Genomic DNA, 26,037 nt, shown 5'->3' with positions numbered 1-26,037 from the left:
TTTGCTCATTTTCATCTGCAGCTCGTTTAAAAAAACAGTCCAAAGAGGTTTGTTTCTTCCTCCCTTTCATAAATCGCTAGTGCCTTCTCACATATGATGCTTTGTGTTAAGGTTCCTCCTTGAAGCTGCTTCTCTGTCACCCACACCATCATTAATTTCTCCATCTTTTCATGGAGAGAGGTCTGGAGCTTGGAAATTATTGTAACGCCCTTAGCTGGCATTATACCCTTTATCACCTCCTTCAAGTTAGAAGTAGGTAGTCAAAAAGAGGCATGAATTTTAATAAAAAGTGGTTGCTCGTATCTCAAATTTTGCTCTCATCTCAAAGCAAAACATCGCTCGCTCGGCGGATCGTATCTCAAAACACTCGTATATTAGGGCGCTCGTATATCGAGGTACCACTGTAGTTAAAAAACTTTAACATGAAGTAAAAACCACTTCTATGTAATTGGTATATTTATTAAAAATTTTTAAAATCCCAATGGATTGAATAAAGTGTATCCAATTCAGAACGTTTTCAAACCTATCAGTCCATCATCAGTGAATTAGAATACTTGCTAAATAGCCCCAGAACCAAACAATGGTTGAATTTATAATTCAATCTACATTATGTCATAGTAATATTGAACAGGCTAAACGCCGATGTTAAAAGATATAACCTCCGGGAACATGGTGAAACCCTACCAGGAAACTTTAACAACCATCTTAGGCCAACGTTGGTAGTCAACGTTGGCCTAAGATGGTTGTTTAAGTGCAACATCTTCACGTCTGCCCCCCCCCCCTGAATTTTTATATGGGCGCCCGTGATACTTACTGAAATGGAAGGTTGTAAATGACATGATAATATCTATTATATGAAACTTCAGGATATGATTATATGTACATATATTATTGGACTATATATTGGCAAAAAAATAATTTAATTCATATACCCATGTTATAAATTTTATTTAGAAGATTAGTTCATATTAAATGGTAAATACCTTTGTTTAGTAACAAAAAATAAAAAACAGATGACATAAACAAAAAAAACAGAAATAAATGTAATCATTATATGTTAAAAAGGAACTTATCAAACCTGTCGGGATTCTGACGTGTCGGGATTTTGGCCTGTCGGGATTCTGGCGTGTCGGTATTTTGGCCGAAGGGATTTTGGCTGTCAGGATTTTGGCTGTCGGGATTTTGGGGTAGACCCGTTAAAAGAATATATCTAGAATCATTATTATTATTTAAAAGAATTAACTATTGTAAATATCCTTTTCATTTAATTCTAAACACGTCATTATTTCAATTAAAGACAAAAGTTGTATGTACTGGCCTAATCAAACATCCAAATAATTATTTAAAAATTGTATGTTAACTGACGAAAATGTTCACAGTCTAGGAACAATTCGTAGATTATTTAAATACAAAAGTTCATTAGAATCCAACTTATATCGTCACCTTCGCTAAAAATAAACTAACTGCATCCTTTATGTAAGGATCGATATGTTCGAAAGTGAATTAAGAAATGATTTTGACTTCTTTGTTTCAGACAACCATTCCGTTGTTCGTCGTTAAAGGATTATGAAACACCCCGTGAATAAGCACACACACACACATATATATATTGTTGTGAAATTTTTTCGGGACCTTTTATAAATTGCATATAATACACGTTCATCGTGCCTGCATGATTTTCCTATTATCGGCTAATATTATATTATTAATATTTTTCAAACATGATTATGCATTATTTGGAAATTATGTTTCGTGATGTTAACTTCAATAAATTATCTGTTTTGAATTCATAGATGTGCCGAATATACAGGGTGTCCAGAAACTCTTCTGACAAACGAAGACCGGAGATTCCTCAGATTATTTCATTCATAGGAGATTCTGACCAATAGAAAGCTACTCGTGTCTATTCCCAGACAACAAATTTTCGAAAAACTGTCGCATTATTTTCAATTTATTCTCACTCTCTTGTGATATTATACCCGATTATTTTTTGATGATTTTAACTTCCAATCGTATGGTAAGATATTTGAACACGTACAATTTAATTCTTTCCAATCAGATTAAAATTATACTGAGAATTATCTACTGTAGAAAATTACCGATAGAATTTTTTTAAGTATATTGTTTCTGTAATGGCAACCAGTTTCCTAGTTTTGACAAATGTCACATTTAAGAAAATATCCATAATATACGTATTAAAAAATAATCTTACAAATATCACACGACAGTAAGAATAAATAAGAAAATAATGCTTCATTTTTACTCAAATTTGTTGTCATTGGGCAATAGCCACTCGAGCCCAGCGGGCTCTCGTGTCTATTGCCAGACAACAAATTTTCGAAAAACTGTCGCATTATTTTCAAGTTATTCTCACTCTCTTGTGATATTATACCTACTCGATAATTTTTGATAATTTTCCGTCGTCAAGTATATTACGTCAGATGCCCTTCGTTGCTACGAAAAAATACATTCAGTGACATTAATGACAATTAATGTTTTAAAAATTATAAAAGTGATAACTTTCAACCGTCAAATATTTATAACAACTGTGTGTTTAATTGTACTAATTTGTACTTCCATAAATAAATTACAATAAAATTTTGATTTTGAACAGTTTTATTCATGAAATAATCGCAACAAATTGCACTCGATCTCTAAAATTATTATCGAATTTTTGCCCTCGTGACACTTTGACATAATCTAAACTGTCAAAGTGTCACTCGGGAAAAATTCGATAATTTTAGAGCTCTTGTGCAATTACTACTGATAATTTTAAGACAATTTAACCAAATTCACATAGTCCAAAAATGCTTCCTAAGAGAACTAGAGCTCTTTGAAGATGGCGTCTTGTAATTTGTTTTTTTTTAATACCTACCTCCAGAACGCTTCTATTTCGAAAAGCGAAAACTGGTACGCATATTTATTTTCCAGAGATAAATCTATTAAATCAATTGCGATCATAGTAGTACCGTACTACCGTAGTAGTAGTAATATCTAGTACCGATCATAGGCGTCCGTTTTGGGTAGGACAAGGGTTTCTAGAAAAATCGATTTGAAAACTTTTCATTTTCAGAATTTGAAAAATACACTGCGCTTCACAGAAAACGAGAAACCCACAAAATGGGTAATTTTTTATGTCTTGAATTTCTTAAACCTGTTGTCCGATTTAATTGTTTTTTTTTTAATATGTTATAGCCTTATTCTTTAAGAATATCGTTGTAATAACATTATTGCTAGACAGGTAAATTGTCATTGTATACCGGGTGTACCAATCAAATGATTGGTACCACCAAATTTTTTTCTCAAAGTTCACCACACCCTGTGAATAATTCTAGCATTTATAAAATACTGTGATTAAAACCTAACTATAGCCTCAGGTTTTCTTAACATTCTGTTTTTTATTCATTCGCTTATGTTGGATAATAAAAAAGTTACAACTTTAACAACTAGATATGTTCTTAGTCCATACAGGGTGTTTATAAATATGAGCGACAAACTTTAAGGGATAATTCTGCATGAAAAAATAATGACCGTTTGCTTAAAATATGTCCGCAAATGGTTCGTTTCCGAGATACAGGATGTTGAATTTTTTCTTACAAACTGACGATTTATCTATTGCTCTAAAACGGGTTGAGATATGCAAATGAAATTTGGTATGTTTTAAGAGGTCGTTATTGCGAATTTTTTTGACATACAATTAAGAATTTTATATTCACCATTGGCGTGTATACGGGTAATAATACTCCACAAGAGATAGAGAGAGAAAGGGAGAGAGCAATATATAGAGCGATATAAAGAGAGAGAGAGAGAGAGAGAAAGAGAGAGAGAAAGAGAGAGAGAGAGAGAGAGAGAGAGAGAAAGAGAGAGAGAAAGAGAGAGAGAGAGAGAGAGAAAGAGAGAGAGAGAGAGAGAGAGAGAGAGAGATTTGGTGCGATAAACCAAAACCTATTTAAATTTTATACTTTTATTTTTGTAATAATTTTAACAATATATTATTATATAAAAATATTTTACTTAGTGTACACAAATATAGAAAATTTTAAAATACACTATGCTAATCAAAATAATCTTCAGTTTTAAACAGTTCAGAACCCTGTGTTGATTGCTTCTTATCTACATTTTTCTTCTGCAAAAAATATAATATAATGTAATAAATAATCAATATAATGTACTTAAAATGTGAGAATCAAATTATGAAATTCCTCCCAAATTATTACAATTAAATTATTTTTGTCAGCACAAAATAATGAATTTCAAACAAGTCCTTAATCTTTATGCCCTCTCAGATGTTTTTTTTTAAAGGGGTATTCAGTAATAATATAATCATCCAAAAAGCATACATAACTATAGCGATATGCTTTAATTACTATTTTTGCTAATTTTATTTTCTTAATTTTTAATAACTTTTCTCAAAACGAAACAACATTAGTCATTTAAAATTCACATGTAATACACAAACCATATGCCAACAAGGGCCGTTGATTTCGAGAAACGAAAATGTATCCCTAAACAGATTGTATAAAATTAATGTTTTTTGCAAGGAAACGCTAATTGATTACGATGCCAGATTGCCACACTCTTCATGTCAACTTCTTAAAATACAAAAAGGTTCTCATCTTTTAAAAGGCGGATGCAGTAATTTATGGCCCCTTCTGGCCATTATCGCAAAACCGCAAACCAGTTGACATAATAGTTGGTGGTCCGGCCAGTCAGTCTCTACACAGCATGCGAACGATTCAGACACACCCTCGCTCTCGCTAACAATACCCTTTCGAGATATAAGCAAAACACCACGCTTGTTTACCCAAAATAAATAAATATATTACTGTTCGTTGTTCCACTTAATTTTAATTAATTCCGTCAACACATACCACCGGAATATAACCAATAAAGTATGCAACTGTACTCTCTACTCTACCTCATCTTTAGATATTATAGAATAATTATACAGGGTGTTTCACGTTGGGAAACTAAAATACTTGAATGGTGAATAGGGGTCACTGAGGCGGTTATAGATATACTACATTTTTTTCCCACCGATTTTTATAACCGAGTTACGATTTATCGATTTTTCCTATTTCTTTCTGAATCCATAACTTTAGAACCACCTTGTATATTTTTCTGATATTTGGTACACATATGTCTCATCATATGTCTCATCTAGAACCCAAACGACCCAACTAATAATCACAAGAAAAATCCAGGTCCGGATTTATAAAAATTATAAAGTCATTGTGATCTTGAAACAACACCCTGTATATTGAAATTTTCAAAATCCGTTTGCACATTTGAAAAGAGCACAAAAAACTAAGTTTAATGATTTGCTTCAATTTTTTGCACAGACAATTTAATACATTCATTTTGAAATTGAATCGAAATTTTTATTGAGTTCTTAAAAATTTCGAGGTAATTTTTCATTTTTCAAAACTAAAATCATTATTTGTGCAAAAAATGGAAGCGAACCATTAAACTTAGTTTTTTGTTGTCTTTTCAAATATGCAAATGGATATTAAAAATTTCAATATACAGGGTGTTGTGTCGAGGTCATAATGTAGTTTTTCATACCTGGATTTTTCTTGTGATTAGTGAGTGGTTCGTTCCAATGTAGTAATTAAGTACTGATTATTTTTAAAAAGAGTATTTATTCACGCACCCTTCATGAACTTAAGTAATTTATTATTAAAAGTTAATAATAAATTATTAAAAGTTCTTAAAAATTTTAAAAAAAGCGAACCTATAAACTCGGTGTTTTGTGCTCTTTTGAAATGTACAAATTGATTTTGATAATTTGAATATACAGGGTGTTGTTTCAAGATCACAATTACTTTATTTTAAAAAAATGTTTATTAAAATCCTTTATAAAAGGTCTATAATTTATTCATAAAAGTCCCTTAAAGGGCTACCTCACAAATGCAGAATGTTTTCGATATATTATAGATCATCATCAGTGCTTAACCTAAAATAAGTGTAACCACTGAAGTGAAAACAAAATTATCAACCACTTTCATACTTTTTGCTTTTTTTAACAAGCTTAAAACCATTACAATTAGGCTACTATTATCGTTTTGGCAGGCAAATTAACAAAAATTTACATTTTGGCCAAGCACACATATATATTGTGACCCATCTGCAACAATGGTGTGTGAAGAATAAGGTACAACCACAAGTTATATCAGTGTTACAAAGACCCTTCTATAGCAAATCATACAAAAATACAAAGATTGTGCTGGGCAGGCCACCTTACAAGCATGGATAATAACAGATCATCTACTAGAGTCATTCGTAAAATAAGGTTCATTATAGCGCTAAGAAAGAGTGCAGCATGTTGGGAGAAATCTGGCAACACTTCCTTACACATCAACTCTTCCTCTCTCTTAACCCACCACTTTTGCCTCGCTGCATTCTCAGTGTCACCCTAGCAGCCTTCGAAGATGGAAATTCGTGCTGTGATGTTTTTTAAATGCAAAATGGATTTGACCTATTAACATTCATCATCTGTTAATTGAAGTTTATGGGTAAAAGTGCATATCTGTTCAACATGTTCGCAAATTGTGTAGAGAATTCAGTGGAAGCCGAACGAAAATTCCTGATTAATCTGAAGGCCTTCTGCTCCAATCTTCATTGTGAATTTCTTTTTGGCCATCACAAACTCTCTACACCATTTTCTAATACGTTGAACAGATATGAACTGACGATAAATGTCAATAGGTGAAATCCATTTTGCATTTAAAAAATTAAAAAACTTATCACATTATGAATTTCACATTGGTGGTAACAGCGACTGGGATCTCCCTCCACCTTTGAAGGCTACGCAGACACTGAGCAATACAGAGAGGCAAAAGTAGTGGGGCAAGAGAGAGGAAGAGTTGATGTATAAGACAGTGTTGCCAGACTTCTCTCAGCGAGACAGCTTTCTTTGAGACCCTATACTGAAGACTATACTTTGTCACTGTTTAATTGAGGACCACAGTAGTGCTCTTCGTTACTTTTGCCAAGAAATGTCCCTGGCATGCTGTTGGAAGAGGGGGTGAGTTTAGTTGGTAGGCGTTCAAGCTAACCTCAGCAACATTCAAACATTATAGCTCGGACGAATCCAACAGTATCTGGGTCACCTTCCCAGATCCCTTTAGAAGATTCTCACAGAAAAAAAGACTTCTCTCAGCATGTCACACTCTTTCTCAGCGGCATAGAGAACCTTTTTTATAAATGACCCTCACAGAACATTTAGTGGAACTGTGGTGGTATCGACCAGTAGGAAGACCAAGGAAGAGGTAGAGAGATGAAATGAGAACTGATACTAAAGCGGTGGCGTGCGGTGACTTTTTCTAAAGGGGAAGCGATTCAATAAGGATATAAAAATATTTTCTTAAGGGTCGAGGGTTGAGCTACTTCCCACCTGATAACACTCTGATGCGCTATAGGGGCTCTCTATCAGCAAAGTGCTTATGTGAGACGTCCTGGGTACAGGGAGTCACACACTAAATCCTACCCCGATCAATGCGTGAGGCACTCTATTGCCACTATTTCTAGTGACTACTGTGACCTATCATTGATCTGTATTGCTTGCTCGGGCCTTAAGTCCTCGCTCCGGGCTTCGTTTCCTAAAGAAGAGATCTATTTAAATGTTTTTTTTAATTCCGAGGCATTTTCCACAACACACAACTTTCAACAATATGACGCTTATTTATACTTGAGCTCTATTCTCCTATCAACTTCTGATAATTGTTGAATTCGGTCTTTTTCAATGGACTTGTAAAGTCTGTCTTCACTTGTTGAATTTCTTGTAAAACTTTTAATGCATTTTAATACTGAAAAACTTCGTTCAACTGATGCACTTGTGACTGGGATAGTTTGTAGTAATTCACACAACTTGGACACTTCACACAGGGACTTTTTTAAACCAGTAGTTATAAGAAATACCCAGATTTCTGAGTATATCTTTATCACTAATGTGAGTTGTTTCATAAACAACACTTAACTTATAATGCCAAGCTGGCATATCAAAATATTTTCATTATTTAATCGTAGTGAAATAAATTCCTCTGTGGGAAATTTTGAAGAATTATAATTAGAAATATTAAATAAGAATATATTATATAATCCTACAAATTTTAATTCGTTAAAATTTTGAAAGCAATTATCAAATGGTCTCTCTGTTGTCGACATTATCAATCTTCATTCTTTTTCTTTCATGTTCAAACCCCATATTTTCAGTTTTATCCCAAATATTTTTAAACTGCTCTCGTTTTTTAATTATCGTATTAATAAAGTCATCAATTTGTATACAAAATGCAATGTCAATTGACTTCATCTGTAAAATGTCAAATAAAAGATCAGTAAAAGGAAAAATCTCTGCAAAAAATTTAAATCGAAATATTCTTTAAGCGAATGTATGTACCTAAGTACCCCTTAGAAGCAGTAAGAGTCAGAGCATCCCACTCTTGGAAGGCGATCGAATGATCGCTTCTCCAGGGTACCAAAATTCGCGTGACTAGTGGGTGCCGTCATTGAACCCTGACCAATTTTTATACGGGACAACTGCATGACAAGCGGCGATTTTGAGATGCGCTTCTTTTTTGAGATGTGGGGTGGACCGAGTAGTTGAATTGTGTGCATAGTGCATATTGAGTTCTTTCCTATGCGATTAATTTTTAATATTTTTCAATGCCTATTGCCTAGGTAATAATATGTAGATTACTGGGATTGGGGAAAATTTTTGATAATTAAATATTAGTTAATAATGTATTTTGTTATATTGGAGTATATAATAGGGAAGCGGCGCTTCACCCGCTTCCATGGACTGCACGCCTCTATACTAAAGACATATTCAGCGTGGATAACAGGAGGAGAGCAGCCAAGGAAAGAGATGCTTAGAGGGGGAGGCCAGGGCCTGACTTGGGCTGTAGCACCATGGAAGAGAGTGAATGTATATTTAATTACTACAAATATGCAATGTGATAAAAAGATGCTTACAAACAATGGTGTAAAAATTTGAGTAACTTTAGTTGTTTTCTCGCTACATCCTAAACTACTTTCTGCTTTTTCGATTTCAGATTCCAATACATCTAAGTTAGATTTAATATGACTAGTCAATTTATCCACTGTATCTATTCTATTGCATAAGGTATCAAATTCATCTTTGTAATTTGGAACTGAAGTTAAAATATCATTGTAATCTTTTCTGTCCTGTTCCACAAATGACATCATTGTCTGGAATTCTTCTAATCTCGTCAACATTTCGTCAATAGACTTATTTAATAGGTTCAACTGGAAAAACAATGAATTTCTATTACTTTGAAGGAAATAGCTATTTGTATAACAAGGGAGGAAAGTGCTACTTTTCCTCCCGAGAATGAAGTTTACTGCCCGACGCGTAGCGGAGGGCAGTAATCATTCAAGGGAGGAAAAGGCACTTTACTCCCATGTTATACATATGGTTTTTCCACCTTCCTCAAATAACAAGTCATTTTTTCATTTTTACTTAATTTATTTATGTAACTAACCAACAAAACTTATTAGAACTAAAACTAACAAGTACGTACAATATAACTGTCAACTGTCAAATATAAGTCAAATTAATAATGTAAACATTGTTAAATCAAAATAACAATTTACTGTTTTTTACCATTCTGCAAAATACAGAGTGTTTTATAAATAAACGTTAAAATGTATAGAAACTTACGTAATAGAAAATAGATATTGTACAGGGCGTCAATAAGTTACATTTCATGAATGAAATACCATGACGTCACTTTTACTTTTCCTCCCTAGGGAGGAAAAATATTTTCCTCCCTAGGGAGGAAAAGTACAACTTTGCTCCCTACAATCAGGTCCGGAAAAGTATACTTTCGGTAGAGGTAGGTGGAAAACATAATTTCTATTTACCTTTGAATCCATATCTACATCACAGCATTTCTTATAATCCTTTGCGGTTTTCTCAATGTACTCCATGTTTATAAATATGACTTTAAAATTAATAAAACAAGTAACAAGTGTTATTTTTTACTTTTAATAAACGGTGATAAATTTATATACAATTTATTTTTGATTTCCTATGTATGATTATTTGTTTTTGTTTATTTCTTTTTGCTTAACCTAAAATTGTCTAAGGAGTGTATATACAAACGCGAGCCGTATATACAAACGCGAACGTATGCATATAATAATATGGAGATGCGTATGCGTATGGAGAGATGTATCATTTCTGATATGTCAAAAAAATGCATAGTGGCATCATACACAGATACAAGAAACTAAGAAACGATATCAGAATATCAGAAACGATACAAAGAATTTGTGTCAGACACAGATTCTTGTACAAGAACTGCCGCGCCAATTTGTGCGCAAAGCAAAGAGCAAAAACGTAAAACCTGCTGGTAAAACATAATATGGTAAAACATCTAAATGTCATATGGCGGATGAAAATGGGATCATATGATTATTATGTCTTGATGAATTTATTTGTGTTTTTGTAGGTATTATTTATAAATCATTTATTGATATGTACTTAATATATGGACTACTGTTCTACTAATAATACTAATAACCATATATTTAGCTCCTAGTAAAGCTCAAACTATAACTTTGGCTTTCATTGTGTTGAATAATTTTTTAATAGAGGAAAAAAGAATAGTTCCTAATTTGGATCAAACTGAAGATAATTCTAATGCAAATATTTTAGCAGAAATATCAAAACAAAATAAAAACACAAATAATCAACCTCAAACAGTCAACGTGAAAATTCTGGTTAACATTAAAATGTTAAATTTATAAAGTTTTTAAAAGTTAATAAATTTTATAAAATCCGAACGACCGGTTTCATAATCAACTTAAAATGAACATTAAGAGGATGGGTAAGTATTTTCGGCTGCAATGCTATTCAAATGGGGATTCATTTTTTTTCGAATCCTGAGAAAAGTAATAAGTATTTTTGAAAAATTTAAACGCAGAATGAAAGATTGCGCTATTAGCGAGGGCCGAAAGTCCCTGAGAACTTCTTTAATGTTTATTTTAATAAGTTACAGGGGTGAAAAACTAAGAGAAAATTTAGTGTGATTTTTAATTTCAAATATCTGATTCAAAATAAACTTTTTATTTATTCTAAGGGACTTTCGGCCCTCGGTAATAATTTAGTCTTTCATTCTGCGTTTAAATTTTTCAAAAATATTTATTGTTTTTTTCAGGATTCGAAAAAAATGAACACAATGTCCGTGGTAATATTTTCCAAATCTATCTTTGTTTTACAACGCACCAGAGGCGTAGCTACCGCCGTATCAGCCGTATCAATTATACGGGGCCCCCGACATTCAGGGGCCCCAGCGCGGCATGTCGAAACAAAATTCCATTCAAAAAATTGAACAAAATATTTTACAACATTACTTCACTATTAAAACGCTTTTAACAGTGTGTATTGTTTGGATATCGACATTTTCGTGAAATGGATTCTTTATCTATATATAAACTATATTTATGTACAGGTACATATCTATTTTCTGCCTCTGGCCTTTCTATAACTACAGAGCTTTTTTATTTTCAAGCTACTTTTTATTGTCTCTTTACCGTTGGCTGTGTGTGAGACATTTTATAATGTGTAATGCCTATTGCAATATTTGTAATCGCTTTACCTTTGAATATTTGAAACATTAAAACACTGTGTAATGTTTGCTTATATTTTCGTGTAATCTGTTCTTTATCTATAAATTGTATTTAGGTATATAGTCGGTTCGCTAAACTCAGACACAACTGGCTAGTGATTTTAGCAAGTAATTTTGCCAATTTGGTAAAATTGGCAAAAAAAAATTACTAAATAGCTAATAATTACTGAATAGTAAATTTTGCCAATTTTGACAAAATTGGCCAAAAACAAAAAAATTGTCAACTAAAATCACTAGCCAGTTGTGTCTGAGTTTAGCGAACAGACTATATGTATTTGCCGGTCGCTCGCCGTTAAAGTACAGAGCTTCTTTGTTTACGTTCATTTTCAATGTCCATTTACCCTTGGCTTGAAAAAACTGAATCTGTTTTAAAACAATGAATCTAAACAATTCAAATATATTTTTCGACTTTGGTTTATTAGAGTTTATTAGGTTTATTATTATTATCTATATTTGTATGTTATACGCAGAAGTTATTAGTTCCTAAGGTTGTAATATGCAATTTGAAATTTATTTAAATTTTGAAATATACAGGGTGTTTCATTAATAATTGGAAATAATTTAACGGTAGACTCCTGGGCTCAAAATATTAAGATTTAACCCAAATCACCTAGTCCGAAAATGCTTCCTAAAGGAGCTAGAGCTGTTTGAAGAAGGCGTCTTGTAATTAGTTTTTTCAATACCTCCAGAACCTTATATTTAAACAAACGAAAACTGGTACGCCTATTTATATTCCAGAGATAAACCGTCTCCATAAATTGGGAATTTCTAGTACCGGTCATAGGCGTCCGTTTTAGGTGGGACAACGGTTATTTTATAGCAATATGTTTTGTATCTTATTTTTGAAGCATTTTTGACACATTTTTTTTTGAATATTATGAGGTATTCTAGTACTAAAAGTTACTCTTGTTCAAATTTTGTTCAAATTCAGAAAACGAAACATTTTCAAATCGATTTTGGTGTATCCTACCGACTTAAAGCAAGAGTAAATTTTAGTATCAGAATACCTCACGATTTAATAATCCAGTGTCAAAAATGCTTAAAAGTCAAAGACGAAAAAATTATGCGATAAAATAACCGTTGCCCTACCCAAATAGGACGCATATCACCGGTACTAGAAATTCGCAATTTATGAAATCGATTTATCTCTGGAAGATAATAGACGTACCAGTTTTCGTTTTTTAAATAGAAGTGTTCTAGAGGTATTTAAAAAAAAAACTAATTAAAAGACACCATCTTCAAAGAACTTCAGCCCCCTTAGGAAGCATTTTCGGAGTATATGATGTTAACCCTTAATATTTTGAGCCCAGGAATTTACAGTTAAAATATTTCCAATTATTAATGAAATACCCTGTATTGTTTTGTTTTATTTCATTATCTCTTATTTTGTACTAATATTGACGATTTACGTAATTTCAGTATAGTCGGTTCGCTAAACTCAGACGCAACTGGCTAGATATTTTAGTCGATAATTTTTTTGTTTTTTGCCAATTTTGCAAAAATTTGCAAAATTACTAACTATTTAGTAATTATTAACTATTTAGTAATTATTTTTTGCCAATTTTACTAAAATTGGCAAAATTACCGACTAAAATATCTAGAAAGTTGCGTCTGAGTTTAGCGAACAGACTATAAACTGTATTTGTTATTGTTTTTTTTATCTATCTTTGTAAGCTTTGTCCATAAAATTGTAAAACTTTCAGTGACAATAAACCATATTTCTATTCTATTCTATACAGCGTTTTTGCTTCTTTTGTTGGACTTTTTTTGGCACTATGCCATATCATTGGTGGAAAAGGGCCCCGCGACAAACTTTGATATGGGGACCCTGTAGGGCTAGCTACGCCACTGCAACGCACTCAGCCGAATAGAATATTGCCAGTCAGACACTGACAATCAGTGACAATTTTAAATATTTGACATGGCATCGGGAATATTTTGAGTTGTTGATTAAATACTATTGATATATAGTGTATTTGATAAATAATTGATTTAAGACGTGAACTTAATAAAATGTTATTTATTGTGTATTGTATTTGTGGAAGATCCAAGCAGAGAATACATCAGGATAATATATTCTGTGATCCAAGTATTTTGTTGTTAAATATGTTCAACATTGTAAGCGTTCCATAGCAACAATATATTATTAAAAAATCACTTTAACACTTTTCTTCTTTTCTCGATTGAGTATTAGTTTTTGTTGTACAAATAAATTATTACAATCACTGAATACATAGTTAGTGAAAACATTATCACATTTATTAACTGAATTAATAATTTGCAATTATACATATAACAGTTAACCAAGAACATTCAAAAGCCATCTCTTTAAGTTCATCAAGACATTTTCAAAGTGACATTCTAGTAATGTTTAAATATCCATACCAGTGTGAATTTTACTACACGTAATTTGCCGTGTAAAGACAGAAAAAGTAGGCATATCCGTAAAATATTTGCGAATTATGTACCCATGGCCTTAACTAAAGTTCACTTTAAAGTTAACATTTACCCAGATAAAGGTACCAACTTAAAATTTAAAGTCCACTTTTAACTGATTATGAAACCGAGCGTTAAAATCAGCTGTAGACGCAGTACTACCATACATGACACAAGGTGGCAAACAAAATTTCGACCAATCACGTGCCGAATTACATATAATTTCGATACAAGAACTTACATAGTGTCATACAGGGCACAAATGTACGTACAAGAAACGAAACGATACAAGAAAATGTATATAATTCTAATATCAAAAACGATATTAGAAATGATGCAAGAAAATGCATATAGTGTCATACAGCTTTTACACAGGTCTCCATAATATATATGCGTGATATCAAATACATTAGTAGACTATTTTATATATTTATCAAATATATGTATAAACATATAAATATTTATTTATTTATCAAATAGTCCAATGTATTTGATGATATATATCAATGTTTCTCACACACTCTAAAATAACTTTATTTTCAATACAATTACAAAATGTTTAATATAACAGTTAACAATTACTGGTGAACATTAAACTTGATTAAATTAAATTTGAATACTCACTGTGAGTCAACTTTAAATAAACATATTCTTGGGGAACGTAGTTCGTACTTGTATACACTACCGACTACCAAAAGACTTGTCAAGTGTCACATTTGATATTAGACATAAATTTAATGACAGTGGTCCTGGACTTTTGGTTATGTGGACATAAAATAAATAAAAATTGTAAAATGGAATTTTAATCATTTATGTATTATGTCCTCTTTATGTTGTTATAACAAATTCTCTGGTTGTAGAAAAACTGTATTGTTAACAAAATCTAAATATTTAATTTATTTATTAACAATATTAATAAAATACCACCAAAAAATGCCATACACATTTATTTGTCATCGATCCGGAAATGTGTCGCCCTCTATCTGTAAATTATTTTCTTTTGCTTGTGTGGTGGTGGGGTGATGGACACTGGCATTTGAGGGATAATTTTAGAAAATTTTCTTAAAATGGTATCCCCCCAAGCAATGATCGGTATATGTGCAGGCGTCTCAGCAACCCTATTTATCGGATATTGTTTTTACTTTGATAAACAGAGGCACAACGACCCAGAATTCAAGAAAAAATTGAGGCAAAGTAAGTCACCCCGATCTTTATAGGTTATATTTTATAAACAAGTACCTGTTTTAGGGAGACGTGCTCGTAGAGATGCAGCTGCATCATCTGGAAAAAGGTCTAGTACAGTGTTTCCTAACATTAAAGATCATGAAGCAGTACAAAGATTTTTCTTGCAAGAAATCCAACTAGGAGAAGAGTTATTAGCTGCTGGCGACCTTGAGAATGGAGTAGACCATTTGGGTAATGCAGTTACTGTTTGTGGACAACCAAATGATTTACTGCAAGTCTTACAACAAACACTACAACCCAATGTGTTCCATTTACTTATCGAAAGACTGCCTGCTGTGGCACCTCGTCTCATGAAAGCACAAAGTGGTCAAAGCGCTTCATTGCAAGAAGATGATGTTGAGTGATTGTAGATACCTTTTTGCTCTTTCACTAGTCTCATTTTGTTAGAACTGTTATAGATTCCTGTCATCCTTCATTGTTGCTGTATCAAAGTAATAAATTAGTTTTACTTGAGCAATATCTCATATTTTGTATGTTGTATGTTTTTGCGGTTACTTGAAAGAATGTGAAATACAAAGTGGATAATTTATTGTCAGTTATGAAGATATGTATTTAGATGGAAAATATAGTAAAATATATTTCTGACTCTTTTTATGATTTTGAGACAAATTGTTCAGTTGTGCATTTAAAGGGCCATTTGGGCCTCTAATTGTTGATATAAAAAGAATAAATAAATGTTTGTTTTCTTTCATCCGTAGCCATGGCAAAATATATATTATCCTATATATTTATTAGCATAACACATTGTGTGTGGATGTCTGAGCTAAGGGTATGTTCAAGATGAATGCTGGTAGTGAGATTCAGGACCACTGTCTGATTTAGAGATAGGTTCGTTCTGGTAAATATCTGAGTCAGACTACTAGTGCCCAGGTCCATTTAAGTGATACAGACATTTAAAAATACAGGTAGGATGCTAATAAATAATGGAATTTAATTTTTTTAATAAAATAAACTTTCGACAGTTGGTGATTTTAAAGTTTTGTATGTCATTATGTGTGTGATTGAATCTTATGGTAGGACATTCTCTTCTAAGCAAATAGACGAAAGAAAAAAACTTACATTCCACAGCTGAACAATTTTTGTCATGAAAACCTATTTATAATCAATTATCCTTTTCAATTCTTGGCAAGATTTTTTCCTTCTGATTTATTAATTTGTAAAAAATATTGATGTTCCAAATATTTCTCAACTCTAATAAGTTTTAAACAACTCAATAATGCATTAAAACTTACTAAATAGAGCAAAATTAAACTTTTTGCTCTTTTGTCAAACTATTACAAAAAATCAGTTTAACAGTTTTTACCTGCTCCAAAAAACCTCTGTATGTAAATATAAAACCAATAAACTAGAGGTGGCCTGAATGTGAGACCACTTAATTCGCCTTCCTTTAGATATTGTGATCCCCCTGTATAAAATCAGAATCTCACTCAACTAGGAGACAGTTTTTTTATGTCTGCCATGTTGGAAGCCTAACTTGAATACATTGATTGGTGCAGTAGAATGTGCAGAGGTATAATAAAATAAAAACTATTGTAATGCCAGATCAGATCAAGTGACCACACATTATGTGAAGTGGTAAAAGCCGTCCCATGCATGTTTCTTAATAAAATAAATTAGAAACCATGGCTCCATGCTTAGCCACTGAGAAAGCTATGCCTTTCCTCCTCAGTCACTCGGAATGCAACATCCCGTTTTTATAATCATAGGTGATTATTGACAGATGTGGAGTATAATTGTTTTTCATCATGTTAACACTACTGCAACGAAAATGACCACTCACTGTGCATGGGTCATTAATAACAGCATTAAGACTACCTCCTTCGCTCCTCTGTGAATAATTGTCACTGGTTTAGAACTACTCAAATATACCCCTTAACCAACATTATAAGCCCAGAACCTAGAGCACAGCCAAAATAATGATATCTGACTGGGTGGAACAGATGAAATGTAACATGAGATAGGGAAACATATTTCTTGGTACATGGTACCACAAAACCAGCATAGCCACAGATCTCGGTTTTTTAATGTATATTTTGTATGTACCTTTATTGGTGTATTTTAATAAATGAAATAAAAAAAAGTAGAACCGGAAGTTAATATTTTTGATCTATTTGTGTCAAGTGAAATAAGATTTCACTAATTTTTAGTCATTTTTGCCAAACTTCAACTTTTTAGCAGAAAAGATATCAAAACCGGAACTAACTATTCAAGCTTGACTTTTCAATACACATTGTTTGGTGTAAAGTATGTACTATTTCTGTAAAATAAAAAAAATAATTTGTCACTTACAAAATTGTTGTAAACCAAAAATATACATGTTGAATAATATATCGCTTGTACCATTTTGGTGACTTTAAAACAGTACTCTCTGTTACAACTCTAGATCTGGAAGTCCATGGTCAAATTTCTCACATTTAACTTAACCCTCGTAAGGCGGTGTGGGGTTCAGCTGCACCTCAGACCTCGTTTGTCTCATCTATCTTTTTTAATATTTTTTTTTATTTTTGTCTATTTTTTTATTCCTATTAAATTCAATTCTCAATGCATTCCACCCATTACGCATTTAAAACTCTTTGCGTTTACATGCTTTTTTTTGGAAAAATGACTAGGGTGCAAATGATGAAAATTTCATATTCTGAATTGGATGTCTCTGATGTTCCACCTGTAGCTAAAAGAGCTAGAAGACAAGGTAGGTGATACTTATGTCAGAGAAAAAAGACTGACAGTCCTGGCATAACTGTATTGTGTGTAAAAACTTTGTGTTGCACTCTGTGAAAAATTTCATATGTTTGTCTTGCAACAATAATAATTTTTTTAAGAAGAAATGAGCACTTTGTGAAATTATGTTTCATAGTATAATAAATAAGTCCTAATCATCTTTTGAATCAATTTCACTGACGTTCACATATAAAAAATGGATATACAGATGGGGTGTAAATGCACCCCACACCATTGTTTACGTAAGAATCTTACCACCGCCTTATGAGGGTCATCGCCATCTTTTATTCCATACCTTATATGTCAATCTATTTGTTCTAATAACAGGGGAGTTGTATTTATGGAGAGACAGACAGCTATGGATAATTCAAGGTTTTTCCATTTTAATGAATTTACATTCCACAATTTACATAATGAACATTTTTCCACATGAAAATGACCTGATATTAGGAATATTGAATGTGACATTTTTCAGCTTTGGTAACATTTTAAATAACCACACAATATAAGAGCTCATTATTTTTTATTTTATTAAAAAATCATATTGTCAAAGGAACCGAATCAGGGGATACATCACTTTACGTATTTTGAAACTATAAATGTGCAAAATATATTTTCATTTGATAAGATACTTGAATAACCTATGAAAGAATTACATTAACACAAATTATTTTACACATGCTTTATGGCAAGGCAGTTATTTAATTAATAATAAAATGGTAATTTACCTTATTTTAATACTTTTCGTATTTATATCTGCAGATTTGTAACAATAAGGACTGTTCAAAGTTGTTTAGATATCACCTGCAGATTCAGAACCTTTATATAACAGAAAATGTACTTCAATACAAAAGTTAACATAAATTGGTTTTTAAAATAAATATTCAAGCATTAAAGTAAGTCCAGTATTAAAATTAAGCATGAAGAGCAGCTTTCACTTGAGCTTGTTGAAACTGGTGTTGCAATTTTTGAAGAGCTTCCCTATGAACATCTTGTTTTTTATCTAAAGTATTAATAAGATCATCAACTCGCTTCAGTTCTTTGCTAATATAATCCATCCTTTTACTGACATTTTGTTTGGCTTCTATTAACTCTGTTTTAATCAGTACAGGTCCTACGGATTTATAAACTTTACCATCACTTGGAAGTAGGTCTAATTCTTGTTTAACAATCTCATTCTCGTTTAATTGACCATCCAATTGCTGTCTGGTTTGGATGGTTCTTTGGAGTTCTAAAAATAATTGAGGTTAAGAACAATGTGACACAAATAAAATATAAGTTACCTTTCTGAGTTTTTTTGTAATTTTCTAATTCATTTTGCAATTTTCGTTGGATATCCTCACTCATTTTAAATCGAAAAAGCAAACAGACTGACCAATTTATTTTAATCAAGGGAACCTCTATTATAAAAGTGACATTGACAGATTAGATAGACAGAGACAGGTTGACTGACAACTGACATATTGAATAAATTTTTACGCTGTGTCTAGGTACACGCTAACGTGTACGCAAATAAAGAAGTTAGGTACACGCGAAACGTCATCAATTCAGTGACCTCACTATTTAGCGTGCACTGTTTCTGGTTTTTTGCATATGTACACGCTAACTTAAGCCGCGTGTATGCTGTGGTAAGTATATGTGTACCGCGAGTGAGAGTCAGAGTGTTGGAATTTGTGTAATCGCGTGTGTTCACATTTTAATATTGATTAGTAAAGAGTTTCTTATTTTTTATTTGTTTAGTGTTTTTCTTTTAAATTAACTATGGAATGTGGACAATTATTTAGTTCTTTTAATGAGTTTAACATTATTTTTAAACAGTATGAAAAAGATAAGAGACAAAAATTCATGATTAACGGTAGCAGAAGTATTAAGATAAACGCTGTGTCTACGTACACGCTAGCGTGTACGCAAATAAAAAAAGTTGGTACACGCGAATTAAACTTCATCAAGCCAGTGACGTCATTATTTAGCGTGCACAGTGACTTTATATTTTGGTGCACGCTATTTTGGTATGGTATGTTTTACATTTGTTTGATAGAACAATATTTGTTATTAAGGGAAGGGGAATGAAAGCCGACTCATTCAGATGTTTCAAACTTAATTGTAATAAATTAATATGTATATAAAAGTATAATATTTAAGTTAACAAAATAAATATTTAGTTGACATGTACAAAATATACTGTTAAAATAATTTTTATACGTAAGTTAATTATACCAGTTTATAAACCAATGCTGTTGTGTTTATTTCCATTTATACAGGGAGTTGAACTTAGTACTATTTTCATAGAAAATTGGTTATAACTTTGTAAATACCCTATATTATAACATAATAAACCTTTATATTTTTTGATGAGAAAGTTAAGAAGATTTCGAACATAAAATATAGGATGTTCCATTAAAAAATATATAAGTTTGGTCTGCCACTATGTTATCGAACGCCCTGTAACATTCTAACTAATTTTGTAATATTATTAAGCTCAAAGTTTGTTACAATTTTTGTTACTAATTTTTATTGCTATATTTATATTACTATAGCGGATCTACTAAGCTTTATCAAACAAAGCAATCGCCCTGTATATTTTATCTTAATATTTCTACTACCCTTATCACGAATTTTTGTCTCTTTATCTTTTTCATACTGTTTTAAAATAAAACTCATTAAAAGAACTAAATAATTGTCCACATTCCATAGTTAATTAAAAAAAAACACTAAACAAATAAAAAATAAGAAAACTCTTTATAGTAAAAACAACGCGATTAGACAAATTCTAATACTCTGACTCTCTGATACTCGCGGTATATACAAGTACTTATCAAGTTAGCGTGTATGCAAAAAACCAGTAACAGTGCACGTTAAATAGTGACGTCACTGACTTGATGACGTTTCGCGTGTACGTAACTTTTTTATTTGCGTACACGTTAGCGTGTACCTAGACACAGCGAAATTTTTTTGCTAAACAAACTATGGCTATCTAACTTACTCTATCCAAACGATAACATCGATATTTCAAACGAGAAGAAGTTTATGTCGGTTAATTTGATTTTTGATTTTGTGATGGTTGGTTGTGGTTTGGTGTTGTTTTGTTATAAATACAAGATTTTGATGTTTGGTTTATGTTTATTATTTTAAATTAAATTAAAATGCCTGGAGAAATGGCCGAGAAACAGAAATCAAGAAAGAAAAACGTGGAAGAAAAAGCTGTAGAGGATGATATAGTTGACGACGATGAACAATTATTATCTGATGAAGATACTGACATAGTAGACGGTATTCGAATTCCTCGAGCTACCAAACCAACTTTGTCTTTTGACCCTACAGGTCCCCGTCTAATTATAACCAGGATTACTAACAATTTCTTTAAAAGTTACGCTGGAGAGCAGGTCTTAGCACCATTTCACAAGGTAGGAAAGAGACTGGAAAAAAAAGTCCTTTTAGATGTTGATTTTATTATGTTTTAGTGTTTTAATGCTATCATCGGACCCAATGGAAGTGGCAAAAGCAACGTTATTGACTCAATGTTATTTGTGTTTGGTTATAGAGCTACAAAGATTAGATCAAAGAAAGTTTCAGTATTATTACACAACTCTGATAAATACAGAAATGTGCAGTCATGTTCAGTAGCTGTACACTTTGCTCTAATCATCGACAAGGTAATATTATTATAGAACCATTTAATAAAATCAGATAATGTTACTGAACTACATTTTTTAGTCTGGAGATGAGTATGATGTAGTACCTGGAAGTGAATTTGTTGTATCTCGTGTTGCTAACAAAGATAATTCTTCACATTACACCTTAAATGGCAAAAGAGTACAATTTAAAGAAGTTGGCAGGCTACTAAAATCTCATGGTATAGATTTGGATCACAATAGGTTTCTTATTCTTCAGGTATGTTTCAGCATTCAGTAATATATATACAGGGTGAGTGGGGAGGAATGTGCCAAACTTTAAGACTGTATAATATACGTAAAAATAATCAAAAATAACTCATATGTTGTTATTCGATTTTCATTTGTTTCCGAGATACGGGATGTTAAAATTCTTCTTATATTGAGGGCCGGAAATATTGCATTACTGAGGGCCGGAAGTCCCCTGAAATGCAATGAAATGAACACATTGGAAATTAATTTTATAATCTACTGGTTACACAGATGTGTGTAGACCTAGGCCATGTAAGGTTTTGCCATCATATTCTTTATTACTCAATGTACATATTGGCATTAAAAACGAACAATCAATAATTGTTTGACATATCAGGTTTTGCCTTAGTATCACAGATTTTATATGCTGCATTTACAAGAGTAATTCCTCTGTGGTTAGAACAGTCAATCCCTTTTTGTATATAGTGCAAAGTATTCCAATATTCCAATCACTCGGGAGGGATTTGTGTGTCCATATTTCTTTTATAAATGATTGTTAAGATGTTCTATGAATAAGAACTATTTCGTCGGTCTAAATCGCAAATTGCCTAAGTCACAAATTGAAAATTTTACCGGAGAGACAAAAAAGTGTGGAGTTTGCCTATGTTCTATGAGTAAAATAACTTTCATTTAGCGAAATTGCCGCGAAATAAAATAATAATTGAATTTGTGGGAATTGTCAGGCGGTAGCTTTTACCGTCTACTACTAGATGAAACCAAAAAACAATTTTCGCAAAAAATGGACTTTTAATTTGTGATTTAGACCGACGATTTATGCCTATTCGCGGTGTGCAAGTACTTGGAAGGGGAAACGAGAAACGACCCTGCGCGAGTCGCGGAGAAATATTGCAACGATCTTAAATAATTCATATTGTCATTTGAAATTGTCAAATTGACGTATATTTCATACCTTCTGTCAATGAAGCAGAAAAATTATATATTGCTCCACAATATTGATATGATATGCAATTATTATATAAAGGTAAATTTAATTAATTTTATTTTGCTTGCAGTACTGCATTTTAATAAATAATTTTATTTACTACATACAATTGTTGACGTTTTCATAACATAACCTGAATCTTATTTTTTCTTCTTATTATTTTTTTGGACTATGGCCTTGACAATTATCCAGTAACCAGGACTAATATAATTGGCCAATATAATTAAAAGTGCGAATTTTAGTATATAGCGTAGAAATAGGGGTCGCTTTGCCAAACTTGCACGGTCCCAATAAGTTAAACCTTACAATGTTATATTAATGAATTATTAATATAAATGAATAATAATAATATAGCCACCCATATTTACTAAAAATTTGATTTTGTATTATAATTTTACAGGGAGAAGTAGAGCAAATTTCAATGATGAAATGTAAAGCAGAAAGTGAACATGAAACTGGTATGTTAGAGTACTTAGAAGATATCATAGGAACTAACCGTTATAAGGTATATAATGTCTCTTATTCATTGTTAATTTCAAAAAATGTGTATGCTTTAAATAATCATTGAGTCCAGTCTTTTACGTTAAGAGAATTAATCAACTGTGGCTTGGATTGCTATTCTTACTCTGGATAAGATCTTTAGGACTCGGATTGGTCCATGTTCTCAGCTTTAGGAGCTCCTATTTTTATAGTAGTACTATACCTCGTTTTTAAACTAGGGGTAATTCAAATTTACTGCTTCACAATGCTTGTTTGTAATTGGTCCAACCTCAGGCAAGTTTACTCCACTAAATTATGAAAATTTGGCACTATTGATATTTATGAAATTTTGACACTATTGGCATTACACATTACATGTCATATATTACACATTACTATACCCTGTTTTTAAACCTGGAGAAGTAAACTCAAAACACAGATTCACACACAATAATGTCACTAGAAAAATCACCAGATTCATCTTCTTTGTTGGTTGATCGTGTCAGCCTTCGACAGTGTAATATTCCATATATATGTTCCATAATATTATATTAAACTAACATGTCACTTAAAGAGTTCTAAAAACAACAGTTTTTTATATAAAGGTAGACTAAAAATTAAAGGAATAACGCAGGAAACAAAAAATTGCAGATATAACTTAATTAATCTATCAATTTTAAATACCATTAGTGTCAAAATTTCAAAAGTTAGTTGAGTAAACTTGCCTGTTATTGGACCAATTACAAACAAACATTACGGTGCGGTAAATTTAAACTACTCCTAGTATAATATATATACACATATTTTGTATTAAAATATCCTATTGTTTGTTTTTTAACCAAGAGGAGTGATTCAAATTTACCACGCCATAATGCTTGTTTCTAATTGGTCCAACCGCAGGCAACTTTACTCCACTGTTATTAAATTTTGACACTAATGACATTTATGAAATTTTGGCACTTCTGTCATTTTATAGGTTAATTAAGTATATCAGCGATTTTTTGTTTTCTGCATTATTCCTTTAATTTTTAGATTTTTAGTCTACTTTTATATAAAAACAGTTGTTTTTAGAACTCTTTAGCGATGTGTTAGTATAATATATGTATGGATTATCATCGAAAGGTAATTTATGATCAACGAAAAAGAAGATGAATTTGGTGACTTTTCTACTTTTCTAGTAACTTTTTTGGGTGTGAATCTGTCTTTTTAGTTTACTCCTCTTGGTTAAAAAATCAACTATAGGCAACATCTACTATTGATGCCATCCTCTCTTTGTGAACACACGCACACACACTTACTATCGAAATATATTGCTATCGGATTTTGTTGCTAACTGTAGAACTTGCAAATGCATTAGCTTATCCCACCCGACCTTGCTCCGCGCTATATGTGTATCTGTTCTATGTTAAATAAATTAGTTGTTAGAAATAGTTGTTACAAATATACCGGTATCTGATTTTATTGATCATTGTTTTAGTGAATATAAAAGTCTTTCGTTGTATGTCTAATGAGAAGCTGGCCCTGCCCCACTTTCAACTCGATTTCCTGCTTAATGCTTATAGCAGCAAAATCCGAAATAGAGCAACGATTTAGCACATAAATAGAAGTTAATTTTTCACCAAACAAATCAAGAAGTTTGAACTTTTTTCGGAGTGTAGGGGGTCCAGCTTGCCATTAAGCTGGACTCCCCCCCCCCTTTAACACGATTTCCTGTTCAACGGTTTGAGCACCAAAATTTGATTTAGGGCAACTAATTAGCACATAAATAGCACTAAATTTTTTGCCTAGTCCAAACTTTATTAATGTTGGTGTGGGGTGCAGCTTAATAGGGGTTTAAAAACGAGGTGTAGTATCCAATCTTCGATTTTGTGGGCTAATTATAGGAATATGTGGAACTTAAAATTTTCTGAACAATATTATTATACTATTTATTTTTAGAAACCATTAACTCAAGTAATAGAAAAAGTTGAATATCTTACTGCGCTTAAAACTGAAAAATTAAATAGAATGCAGCTGGTGGATAATGAACTAAAAGAATTGCAAGCCCCTATGGAAGAAGCTGTCAAATTTTTGAAGGTTGAAAACAAAGTTGTTACGAGTAAAAACTTTCTATATCAAAAGAATATGTGAGTTTTCTGTAGTTTTCACTACAGTAATTAGTTTTTGATACTTATAAGTTGCAATTTGATAGTTTCTCTTTTTTTTTTTTCTATGCATTATCTACTTTCTTTAATCTTATTATGTATACATGAAAGTTTGATTTATGAATCAGTTAATTTAAATCATTTTCGACAAATTTGATTTTAATAATTGATGCTTTTGAGTAACCAAAAAGTTAAAGTACCTACATACTTTAAATTAGGTTTTTTTTAATTGTTTGTGAATGTTTCTTATTCAGTATACTCTACATTTTCCTTTTTATCACAATAAACAAATTTAAGGTTTTATAGGTATATTAGTCCTTGTATGTTTAAATTTTAGTTATGCTATTGAAAAGAAGTTGGAAAAACTTGAGGAACAGAAAAAAGAGGTTGTAACCGAACAAAAAGCATTTGAAGACAATTTGAAACAGATACATGAGGAGAAAATTGAAAAGGAAACATTATTAAAAGAAAAATCTTCGTAAGTATTATTTATT

General features: G+C 31.8%; 4 protein-coding genes across 4 annotated transcripts in view; 2 read left to right on the top strand and 2 right to left on the bottom strand.

The window, feature by feature from the left end:
* Nucleotides 1-3,948: 3,948 nt before the first annotated feature.
* Nucleotides 3,949-10,115, bottom strand: LOC114326346 (uncharacterized). Its single transcript, XM_028274681.2, has 3 exons — nt 9,886-10,115; nt 8,974-9,267; nt 3,949-4,126 (listed from the first exon to the last, which is right to left on the bottom strand). Exons 1-3 carry the CDS (start codon nt 9,949-9,951, stop codon nt 4,055-4,057), a joined length of 432 nt encoding a protein of 143 aa, XP_028130482.1. The 5' UTR covers nt 9,952-10,115; the 3' UTR covers nt 3,949-4,054.
* A 4,946-nt stretch (nt 10,116-15,061) lies between these two features.
* Nucleotides 15,062-15,920, top strand: LOC114326345 (mitochondrial import receptor subunit TOM20 homolog). The gene is made up of 2 exons (XM_028274680.1): nt 15,062-15,284; nt 15,339-15,920. Exons 1-2 carry the CDS (start codon nt 15,158-15,160, stop codon nt 15,677-15,679), a joined length of 468 nt encoding a protein of 155 aa, XP_028130481.1. The 5' UTR covers nt 15,062-15,157; the 3' UTR covers nt 15,680-15,920.
* A 2,639-nt stretch (nt 15,921-18,559) lies between these two features.
* Nucleotides 18,560-19,501, bottom strand: LOC114326344 (prefoldin subunit 6). The gene is made up of 2 exons (XM_028274679.2): nt 19,337-19,501; nt 18,560-19,284 (listed from the first exon to the last, which is right to left on the bottom strand). The coding sequence occupies exons 1-2, from the start codon at nt 19,398-19,400 to the stop codon at nt 18,968-18,970; spliced, it is 381 nt and encodes a 126-aa protein (XP_028130480.1). The 5' UTR covers nt 19,401-19,501; the 3' UTR covers nt 18,560-18,967.
* A 1,544-nt stretch (nt 19,502-21,045) lies between these two features.
* The window catches only part of LOC114333044 (structural maintenance of chromosomes protein 4), a 119,762-nt gene continuing 114,770 nt past the window's right edge, over nt 21,046-26,037 (top strand). The window contains exons 1-6 of the mRNA XM_050655342.1: nt 21,046-21,457; nt 21,515-21,706; nt 21,768-21,944; nt 23,320-23,424; nt 25,338-25,525; nt 25,881-26,021. Of these exons, the coding sequence (XP_050511299.1) occupies nt 21,197-21,457; nt 21,515-21,706; nt 21,768-21,944; nt 23,320-23,424; nt 25,338-25,525; nt 25,881-26,021 (1,064 nt within the window). The 5' untranslated portion in view covers nt 21,046-21,196. The remainder of the gene's footprint in view (nt 21,458-21,514; nt 21,707-21,767; nt 21,945-23,319; nt 23,425-25,337; nt 25,526-25,880; nt 26,022-26,037) is intronic.

The sequence above is a fragment of the Diabrotica virgifera genome, chromosome 7 (genome assembly GCF_917563875.1).
Source record: "Diabrotica virgifera virgifera chromosome 7, PGI_DIABVI_V3a".
In the NCBI taxonomy this organism is placed as follows: Eukaryota; Metazoa; Arthropoda; class Insecta; order Coleoptera; family Chrysomelidae; genus Diabrotica; species Diabrotica virgifera.
Note: the sequence above shows the minus strand (reverse complement) of the source record. Positions and strands in the feature narration are given on the sequence as shown.

Bases quoted from the DNA above. Each gene is read 5' to 3' on its own strand.
- LOC114326346 (XM_028274681.2), bottom strand. From the start codon at position 9,951: ATGGAGTACATTGAGAAAACCGCAAAGGATTATAAGAAATGCTGTGAT. The intron at 9,268-9,885 runs GTAAATAGAAAT...TTGTTTTTCCAG, and splicing joins ATGTAGATATGGATTCAAAG to TTGAACCTATTAAATAAGTC. The intron at 4,127-8,973 runs GTAAGCATCTTT...TATTTTTTGCAG, and splicing joins AAATTTTTACACCATTGTTT to AAGAAAAATGTAGATAAGAA.
- LOC114326345 (XM_028274680.1), top strand. From the start codon at position 15,158: ATGGTATCCCCCCAAGCAATGATCGGTATATGTGCAGGCGTCTCAGCA. The intron at 15,285-15,338 runs GTAAGTCACCCC...TACCTGTTTTAG, and splicing joins CAAGAAAAAATTGAGGCAAA to GGAGACGTGCTCGTAGAGAT.
- LOC114326344 (XM_028274679.2), bottom strand. From the start codon at position 19,400: ATGAGTGAGGATATCCAACGAAAATTGCAAAATGAATTAGAAAATTAC. The intron at 19,285-19,336 runs GTAACTTATATT...AATTATTTTTAG, and splicing joins TTACAAAAAAACTCAGAAAG to AACTCCAAAGAACCATCCAA.